General features: G+C 40.3%; 1 protein-coding gene across 11 annotated transcripts in view; it reads right to left on the reverse strand.

Annotated features, from left to right (window-relative positions):
- Positions 1–1,446: 1,446 nt before the first annotated feature.
- EBF3 (EBF transcription factor 3) overlaps positions 1,447–10,717 on the reverse strand; it is a 118,805-nt gene continuing 109,534 nt past the window's right edge. For 3 of the 11 annotated variants that reach the window (XM_082054327.1, XM_082054326.1, XM_082054325.1), the window contains exons 13-16: positions 10,237–10,414; positions 8,857–9,045; positions 8,223–8,312; positions 2,619–2,846 (exon numbers count right to left, since the gene is read on the reverse strand). In XM_082054327.1, coding sequence (XP_081910453.1) covers positions 2,815–2,846; positions 8,223–8,312; positions 8,857–9,045; positions 10,237–10,414 — 489 coding nt within the window. In that variant the 3' untranslated portion in view covers positions 2,619–2,814. Of the gene's footprint in view, positions 2,539–2,618; positions 2,847–8,222; positions 8,421–8,856; positions 9,046–10,236; positions 10,415–10,717 lie in introns of those variants that run through there. The other 8 variants (XM_082054324.1, XM_082054323.1, XM_082054320.1 and 5 more) reach the window with 4 other exon arrangements.

Here is a 10,717-nt window from a genome sequence, read left to right on the forward strand (position 1 = left end):
CTTTAATTAAATATTGTGTAAAATGAACATTTTTTTATACAGTTAAATATATGAAAAAATGTACAGATAAAACAATCTTATTGTAGGGTCTTTAACAGTAAAATCTACCATTTAGTGAAGCTTTTTCCGTCTGGAGACAATGAAGCGATGGGTGCATTGACTAAGTAATCTAAAACACAAACAGGTTGCATTTATGAGGAAACTTGCAAACTTTCTTAACATGTACACGTGACCTTTTCTGGAGAATAAAACCTTATTCAGGCGAAACGGGACGGAGGTGACTCAGTTCCAAAGTGACTTCTCAGGCTTTTCCACTCAGCCGAGCGCCAGTCGTTGGCTCTCAATGGCAAAGGCAAGGCTGTGATCCGCTCCAGCGCTCTTTGAAACCCTTGACTAAAATGTGCATTTTTTTGCCCAGAAATAAATTTAAAATTAAAAAAATAAAAATAAAAAAAAAAATCCCTCCTTTTTGGTTAAAAAGTTGAATTCTGCTGCAGTTTGCAACGCGCTTGGCAGAGCTGAGGTTGCGAAGTAGTTAGTGCAAAGGAAAATAATTAATGGTAGTAAAGGAAAAGAAACTCCACGTTTCTCTGGCTGGATTTGGCACCAACAGCCACAACACACGGCGGAGGTCGTTCCAGTTTCAATGTACAGTCACCTACGGGGCCGATACAAAAATCCCATAGAAAAAGAAATAAACCTAAATAAACCAACCCCAAACATTGGAAAAATGATGGATGATGGTGATTTCACGTGCAACCTTCCTCTCTTTTCACCAGTGCAGGGTTGGGGGATGCAGAGTGCAGCAGAAAATCCACACAGAAAGGAGCGATTTCATTCTACCCCAGGTTTGTGCTTTTCTGTTTGTTTGTTTTTACACCAGAAATCATCCAAATGAAGCCGTGAGTATTAACAATCGCGGTGTAAGCCTGTGGTAAAACAGCACAAAGCTTCTTCGGAGAAGTTCACTTTTAAGGCATCAGAGAAGTTAATGTGGCAAACGTTTAGAATTAAAACATCAGAAGTGAATTTATTTGAAGCTTTAGGCCTCTGAATTTTGGCAGTAAACACGTTCAGCTCTGTGGCAAAGTCGTGGGTGGCAGCTGACAATGACTTTTTACAATCTTTAAAATTAAAATAAAATAAGAAAAAATTTAAAATAAAAAAAAAAAGAAAATTAAAAAGAAATGCAACCACAAAAGAGATTCGTCTGTCTTGTGGCTGTATCACATGCACATATTCTACTAGTATTCATTACAGCCATGTGGCACAATTTTGATTTGACTATACAACAAACAACTTTCTTTTTTCAAAATTATTTGTTCTGATAACTTAAGAATAATATAAAAATAAACAATGAATTTGAATTTCCTCAAAAATAATAAAAAAGAAAAAAAAAAAGATGGAAAGTCTAAATAATAGCAACTTTGTGAAGTACAAATGAAATGTACGGACGCTCATTTATTTTAAAGGAAGAGATGAAGGCAGCGGTTCTTGGCTTAATGCTTCTCTCAGCATCACAACACCAGGCCAGAACAAACCCAATACCAGGCCAGAACAAAACCCAATACATACAGGAAAAAAAACAAGATGAAAAGCAATATACAAAATCTCAAAGATAAATACAATATTTATAGTCGATATGTTACAAAATAAATTCCCTTAGTGACTGCAAGTGTTTATGTGAAAGAAAGTGTTGCAATGAATAAGACTATTTTATTCCTTATAGGCTCCATAAGGAATAAAATTTGCTTTTCTAAATATTTAAGTGGATCTGAAAAAAATTCAAGACAAGTGTATAAATATTTAGCTACAACTTTGGCAAAATCACAAAAGTCTACAATTTTATAACCACATACAAAACACATTAGGGAAGAAGGATCTAGAAGTCAAAAGGACAATTTTCTGGTACAAGAAACATAGACTTCACAGTAGCCTAAGAATGCAATAGTATACAGTGCTAGCAAAAGTTGAAAAAATGTTGCAGCTCACACTTGCTCAACAGGAAGCTCTAGCAGTGGAAGTATATCTTGGTTAACCAACAGACAGTAGCAATTTTCTCTCTTTCTCTGTCAGTGTGCTTGTTGAAGGCAAGAGAATTCAATATCAAAGTTACCATTTCTAACTACAATAAGTTACAAAGTTCCATTTCATTAAGATGAAGTTAAGCAATGATCAACCCTCCCGCGCCCGCCCCCACCCGCTTTTTGCTTTTCTAATCATATATTCATCCTTTTTTTTTTTATTCTTTTTTTTTTTTGTATTTTTATGTTTTTTCCAGTTGGATGGCTCGGAACCTCCTTGGCCCCCTTTGTTCCACCACAAAAAAATATTTCACATTATAGAGATACACAACCATTGTGAATCTAGTTATGAGTACAGAAAAATGTTCGGAGGCATTTTTCATCAGTGTTTCATGATAATCAAAATGGTGCATCCACAAAGTTTCTCCCAACACATAGCAAGTACTAGACATAGCCAAGACGTAATCAGAAACTTTATACAAAATAGGCGTCGCTTTCTCCTTATTCTTCAGGACTGAGAAATGTGAAAATATGAGAAAAATTCAGTCAATAAAATGGAATTGTTCATGAAGAAGTAGGTTGTTTGCATGTAGATTCTTAATAGTTTAAATAAAATCTTTAAACAAAGTCTTTTTTTTTTCTTTTTTTTTCCTTTTTTTTTGTAGCATTTCGGTTTGTTGCTGATTCTGTGTGAAGATACTGTTTCCATCAGCATGTCTTAATATACTAAACTTGTCCCCTAAGCCCGTCCTCTGAAGCTTGGTCGTACGGTAGGTAAACAAAAGTGACTTTACATTGGCGGGACTACAAGCCCAGACATCGCTGAAAGGGAAAGAAACAGAAAACAAAAGAGAAGAAGAAGATCAGGCGTTATTAGCACGTTCGTGTAAGGCACGTCGGGTTCAACGCAACCGCGATGCTGGGGACGGGGGATGCAGCGCCGGGACCCTCGGGCCGAGGGACCGCGGACATGGACTTTTCCCCACCCAGTGCTCTGTGGGGCTTCACATCTGAGGGGGTTTTTGTACCCGGAGCATCCCGAATCCCAGCTAAGAGTGAACTGTGGACCAGGTTCTGGGAGTTGAGGAACACCATGGTTGCTCCTGGTCATGTCTCACATCCCTCGGGGACATCCCTGCAGTGGGAACCCACCAACCACCGCGTCCAACCACCGCGTCCAACCACCGCATCCAACCACCACGTCCAACCACAACGTCCAACCACAACGTCCAACCACCACATGCAACCACAACGTCCAACCACCACATCATGCCCAGACCCGGCACCTGTCTAGAAAACCTAATTTCCCACCATTTTATTGGACAACAGCGGGGCCGAACAAGCTGAGGACTAAGACCAAAGTGAGGTAACCTACCCCATTCTCAACTCTGGAGACCACGTGCCATAAAAGGCACAAGATCAATATCCTTGACCATTACCTCCTTTTTTTTTTAACAGATAAAGCCTGAGGTACCAACATCTACTGCTTTTTTTCCTAGTTAACTCTTTGGTAGAAACATAATTTAGACAGTCTTTAATTTTAGTGTTGTTTAATTTTTGCCATGATGATATTTCTCATTAATTTATGTACAACAGATATTAATAAATTTGTTCGTGTAGTGATGTGAACTTCAATTTCTCAGTTCATTAATTTCAACAATATTAATTTATTTCAGATTCGCTGTTACGGCTTTACGGTTTGGAAGAGCTGGGTATGTACACATGCCATAGGTAACATCACCTCCTGCAGCAGCCGGGGCTGCGCCACCAGAATTTGCTCCAACTCTGGTCCACAGGCAGCTGTGCCAGCTGTGCCAAAGGACTAGTGCTCAGTAAAACACCTCTCAAGTGATGCTCTTGACATAGGTTAAAGTTTTCCACCTCTTCTACCTTTATGCCCCAATTAAATGTATCAAAAGTGTCAAAATTAAAATGGAAGATATTTTTCGTGATTAATAATACTTCATGTTTAAACCTAAGCAGTGACTGAATTACAAAAGTCAACTGGAGAATAGTGCGTACATTGGAAGAGACCTTTTCTACCCAAAATATTTAGTTTCTGTATCACGTTTCCACTAATCTGTGAGTTTTTGGTCCTTGGGATGCCTGGCACCGCGTAAGCAGCCCAGAGAGGTTTGGGTACATGAGGGGCATCTGAACTGGGGACATGGGAACTCATTTTGGGCTGGTTTTATACAACCATCAGTTGCCCAGGACATCAAGATCGCCACAGGTCAACCGAAAATATAGGGTCTTTCCATCATACTTTAATGAATAGCACATCGCTATTTGGTTCTAATTCCCTGCACATCTTAATCACACGTTTGTTGTCATCTCATGTTTTGCTTCTGCTGTGTGAAAATTTAGGTTGTCTGCCGCTTATATTTCTAAGGGAAAAAAGCCTGAATTCTTTGTTTTAAATGATGGAGTCATTCTTGTCGAATTCTACCTGTGGCACAATGGAAGGGGGCTACAAAATTGCTGCTCCAGACATTTATTTCACTATTTAGTTTAGTAGCAACATTTGATAATTGCGGATTTCTGCAGCGCATTTCCCGCAGTGCAAATTGGTACCAAATGCTGCTTAAAAGAAAAATGGGGTGGCTAGTTTTTTAATAATAATTTTGATAGTTTCATCCAGGGAAAGACCAGAAAATTAAGCAGAATGCAATTTTAAAAGAATATAGAGAACCTTTAGCTCTGCATTACGATCATAAAGCTTAACCAGAGAGCAATATCTTTCACAATCTATAAAAAGTAAATTACAATTGAAAAGCAAATTTTGAACACATATTATACTTCCAACTTTACAGCGAGCCAGCACTTTCTCGCTAAAAAAATTATTTTATACCTTATATGTCTATTGTTTTAAGCAGGAAAAGGCCCTCTGCCCTATGGAATCCATACACTGCCATCCTGCTCTCAACAAATATTAAGCATTAAGCTTTCTGATCATAGGATATGCAGTGGAAGGTGTTCCTAACCTCGGCCTTGGATGTCTTTAGGAAAAACGTGACTCCCCTTGTTGGCTTTGGCACTAAGTCCTAAAACTCAGAGTGGCCTTTTAGGGACATCCTTCCTAGTGCAGGATCTATTGTGGTGGGCTCGGGTGGTCCTGATGCTCCCACAAGCCAGAAGGTAGAGCGGCTCCACCTCTGCTTTAGACCGTGGGAGGAGACAAAATGGTCCATCTGAGCTCCAAATGGAGCTTCATAGTTCTGCTCCTGCTTCCTCAGCATCTTAGATGTACCAACAACAGCATTTTTTTTGGCACATAGACAAATCCTACAGTGAGGATTGACTTCATGAACCCCTAAATCCCTGAGAAAGGATTAGTCGTGTCTGCGGGGCAGTTACTTGTTGGGTTTTGCCATGCTTTCATCTGCCTCTACCTCTTCACAGTGCTAACAAACCTTCAGAGAAATGACTAAAAAATGGGAAGAAGAAAGCAGAAACCCCCTAAATAACTATACAGGTAAAATAAAGTGTAAATGAGTAACTCCTGCATTGCTGGCTCTTCTCTATGATGTCTCATGAGGGAAGTGTATGACAACTTCATCCCTGTCCTGCCAAATTCAGTGCAAGGCACTGGTTGGGATGTGTGGGGACAGCTGGGTGAGGTGGTGTCATCCTGAAACCTCTCCTGAGTTCCGTCTGGCTTCACTCAGTGGCTCTGGTTGGAATAAGTGCCGGTGCCTCTGCTGGGATGAGGAAGGAACTCGCCAAAGAGATGCTGGATGCAATTTGATTTTTCTCTCAGTCCGAGGGGACTTGAACCCGCCTAACGATTCTATGATTTTACCTTTTGCTAGAGTACCCCAACTCTCACCATATGGACCATCACCTACTTTGCAGAAATAAGTCAACTTTTTATCACAACCCTGGAACTCAATGCTCTAATTACCAGACCAGAAAGATGTTCTTGCTATTTCTCTGAGTCAGTTTTGCTTAACACAAAACTATTCAGTTTAGCTTTTTTTCCGAAATGTCTATTAATTTTTGAATGAATCAATTACTGAACCAAAACCCGAGGTTTCTGCACATCCCTACATCTGGACACCTCCGTGCTTCTGAAGTGCTGAGTGGGGTGGGCACAGCAAGTCCTGGGGACAACTAACCTAGAGCTTTAGCAACACCCATGAGGTGCTGGACTTCGTTAGGGGTGACACCAGCCCTGCAGCTTGGATTGCAGCACCCTAAGGTTGAAGGGATCTTCCAGCCTTCCGTGGGCTGTCTGGGCCTGGAGACTTAATCCAGAGCTGAGCTGGGCTCAGCCTAAGAGCTAACTTCAGGACCTGGTCAACAAAATCAGTGTTGGTTTGAAATCGTACACTGGGCTTTTATACAAGGAGCGTTTTATAGCTGAGGATGGAGATGGGTGGTCACTGGGGGCTTGGGGAGGTGCCAAGGGAGATGGGGTGCTTAGTGCAGGCATTCAACCCACCCAGTCCTCCTAAAAATCCCACTTTGCAATAATCTAGACCTTTTAAGCACCTGATACCTTGAATATCTGATGGGAAGCTTTTTATTTACATACTGAAATTACGGAAGTTTAGACCAGTTTAATTTAGGTCTTTAAATAATTTTTTTTAGAGTAAATCACTATCAATGAGTTAATGAGAACATATAGAAATACCTGCTACAGAACAGCTAAAGAATAGCTGTTCAGATCTAAGCTGTGTTACCTTATTTTATTATTTTATTTTCTTTATTTTACTATTTTGTTTTATTAATTTTATTTCAGTATTTACTTTTTATACTACTGTCTTTTTATAAAAAGAGAAAAGTGTGACACTGCATTATTTTATGAATGGGTGATCTTTTCTAAGAACACTCCTTACACCTGGTATAGTTTTCTGCTTACAGTAACGTAGTACAGCTTGCCCTAAAGACATATGCAATGATGGAGATGGTTCATCTAATTATCCTTTCCTTTAATGTCCCTCCTACCATAAGATTTGTGTGGCTGGATCCTCAGCCCTTCATTGACCTGAGTGCATAAGAAGCTCTTAAATGCCTCTTTGGGCCAAGAAGTTAAGAACAAGCTACAGCGACATCCAGGTTGAGATCCTGGTCTGGAATGGCCGGGATTTCTGGTGGACAGGCAGTGCTGTGGGATTGGGTCTCTCCAAAGTGCCTTAAGGTACATACCACAAAATGCAGGTGTCCAGAATTAGTTTGGCAAATCTAAATATCTGTCTTCATCTGTTTGCCTGCGAGTGCTCATCACACCATAAATGTTATAAAATAAATAATGTGGCACTACCCACATCTTAACTAAGTCAAGAGAAGTTACAACCTCCCGGGTAAGTGTCTGCAGCCCTTTCTGGTTCAGTTTTCTGCACTGTGCAATGAGGCTCATGATTTGTAAAACAGAGGCAAACAAACCTTTTCAACGACTCTAATGCATCTGACAATAATATCTTCTAAACGTTACATGTGCCGTAAAAGGGAAGACTTCTTTGTTCATATTTTTATTCTTCCACCAAACGCGCACTGTATCGCAATTCCTCCTGCCCCACTCCCAGCAGGTGACCACGGAAATTCTGCAACTGATTTATAAATTGCTCATTACACTACCCACATGAAATCACACAGATTAAAAAAATGCAGAAGCTTAAAATTGCCTGCCTTAATTAAAATATTTAGTTGTTCATTTAGGGAAGAAACCACTCTACCACCACAGTAAGAGAGTGAGCTGGGACCACCAGAGCATGCAGACTCACCTCTCGGGGAGCACCTAGTCCAAGGGAAGGAAGAGCTTACCCTGATTTACACTGAGCTGAGCTATTGGAAAATAAGTATTGCACCATATGTAAAATGAGGAGATGGCACCGCGTTATGCTGGAATGCTGCTGGTGTTAAACATCCATCGAAACGTGCTCAGAAAACGTATAAACACAAGGAGTGCACAAAACCTCTGAGAAGCGTTCGGGGGTACCGTCTTACTTTAAAACTTAAAGCCCATGGGGAAAATGCCAGAAAAGCAGCTGGTGTTTTGTCTAGTGCAAGTATTAAAAGTAAACTAAGATTTGCTTAAAATCTTAGCGTACCATTTCCACTACCCTGTTTCTTCTGCTCTTACATCACTACGAGAGCAACCTAAAAATACAGCGAGGTACCTTTCTCCCAAATAAGCAGTCTGGGCTTAGGTGTATAAAAAGCAATAGACAGAAAATTGAGAGAGATCCAGCTCACCTTGAAGTCCATTTCCATTTGCACTGGTGCAAGATGGTGGAGGAGAGGCTTGGGGCCTGACAACAGGAGCAAAGGCGCTCTTTTGTTTCACTGCAGAGATGACATTGGCAGGTGAGAATGAGAAAATGCCGTGTGTACTGCTACAGTTTGAAGGGAGGGTGACCGAAGAGGCTGCCATGGTAGGGCTTGACGGCACTACTGCAATAAAGCAAAAATAATCAGGACTCAGATTGAGGTTTTCACGGCAAACACGGAAAAAGAGAGTGATAGGGCCTTGCCTCTTAAAATATAGATATATATATATATAAAAAATATATATAAAAAAAAGAAAAAAAAAATGAAATGCCTTGGCTTGGCCACTCTCTGGATAACAGGCAAACTCTTTTGTGTTGGACTTTCTTTACAAATCGTGCAGTCCAATTTTTTTATTCTTTTTTTTTTTTTTTTTCTATCTGAGATTGTATTATGGCACAAACAGATCAATTTATCATATTCATTTTTACGTCCAGCCTCCAGAGTCACCCCTCCTTTTATCCAGTAGCTCACAATAGAGGAAATCAAAACAATGCAAGTATTTGATTTTGTAGTAAATATGAATCTATATGATGATGTGTTACCAAAAATAGACACTTACTGCCGTAAGGAGAGTTAGCTGAGGAGCCATTAAGAAATCCAGGGGAACCTGGTACACCTAGATTGGGCATGCCGGCATTGCCATATCCATTCATGCTATTGCTGACTGTGTTGTAATTGGACTGCTGAGGAGTACTGCTGGGAACATATCCTCGCGGGGAAACACTGCTTGTGTTGCGACTGTAACCTACTGTGTTAGAAACCCCCCCACCCCAAAAAAATAATGTTATTTTATAAGATAGACTTAGGGCTGGGGGGTTTCCTCATGCAGCATATATTACACAGTTTTAATTGATTGCACAGCTTTGCTCTAAGTTGTCTCTTACTGCCCTATCAACTCTTGCAGTTGGAGATAACCTTATCACGCCAACCCTACTTAAATCATCTGCGAGCACTCTATGTTGTGTCTCCTCTTAGCACAGACAGCCAACAAAAGCTCTCTTCGATCCAGCTCTGGCAGGTGCCTTCGCGTTTGTCTTTAGGAGCAATTACCAACAGGCTCGAGTCGCGCTTTGTACCAACGCGCTGCATGAGCTTCCGGCCTCTCCGGGCCTTCAAATGCCATAGCTGACACGACAAACTTGGTTTGTTTAAAAAGGCTGTTTTGGGGTCTTCGTTTTATGGTTGATAATTTTATACTAACGACAAGCTCGTACTTGCGTAAGGTGAACCCATCGGTGAACACTAATTCAAGATCGAGTACAGAATTTTGTAAGGCTTATTAGCTTGGAAACGCGTTCAAAGACAATCTTGGTAGAAGAGGAAACATAGCAGAATCAGGATTTTAAACAACAGTTTGTTCCTATCTGAGCAATCAATTTAATAATTACTTTGCAAGCAAAAAATACAGGTTCGAACATATCTAATAATCCTGTTTCCCTCCTTTCATTAGTATCAAAATTAATTTTAAATGCAATATGCTACATGCATTTTCAATTACAACAGGTAAATTAAATCAACTATTACTTTTATTAGTAACATATATGTCACACATGCCAATAAACAAAGTATTTTAAAATCACAGACATCAAATTAGATTCATCTGTGTAAATATTCCAAAACCAGGTGGAGATACCCAGACAAAATTAATTTATAATAAACATACACCTTGTATATTTACTGGGAATAACAAAGAGCTTTCTACACTTTGCCAGTTTGTTTTTGTTTGTTTTTTTTTTTTTTTTCCACTGGAGGTGCTTTACGATAACAGTAAATGAAAGAACAGGAAGAATTAAACATTACGAGAAAGTTAAAGACGGCATTTCATTACGCGATCAGACATATGACTACAGGGAGAAAGAAAGAGGCAGAACGCAGGGGTGACATCAGCGCGGATTGACAGCCAAGAGCGTGAAGGATTAACTCTTGAAACGCCGCCTACCTTGGTCGTTGGCTTGTGACGTCTCGGAGACGTTGACGGCGAGCTGGCTGCTGAAGGAGTTCACCCCCATCATCCCGGTGTGCGCTGGAGTGTTGGCGAGAGTGGGGATCTGGTTGTGGTTGCGGGGCACACTGTATAACGCCTCGGCAATGTCAGCCGCCCGTTTCAGGATTATTTCCTAGGAAGACGTAAAATAAGCACTGACAGCTATGAAGCTGCTTTGCACAAATAGTCCAAGTTGCAATAACATTCAAATTTACAGACGAGATGCATGTGAAATTATACGTACATACTAGAACACTATGCAATTTCACATCAAGACAGTAAGTATAAAGAAATAAAGAAATTAAGGCAAAATCACAGTTTAGCTCTGTAAGCCGTGTGAAAATGGTGCGTGTCTCCTCTATTCGTCCAGAGCAGTAGATGCGTTTCCAGCAGTTTGCAAAATACAGTATATTTTATCCGCTCTGTTTAGCAGATT

The sequence above is a fragment of the Streptopelia decaocto genome (assembly GCF_964273445.1).
Source record: "Streptopelia decaocto genome assembly, chromosome: 5".
NCBI classification, from domain to species: domain Eukaryota; kingdom Metazoa; phylum Chordata; class Aves; order Columbiformes; family Columbidae; genus Streptopelia; species Streptopelia decaocto.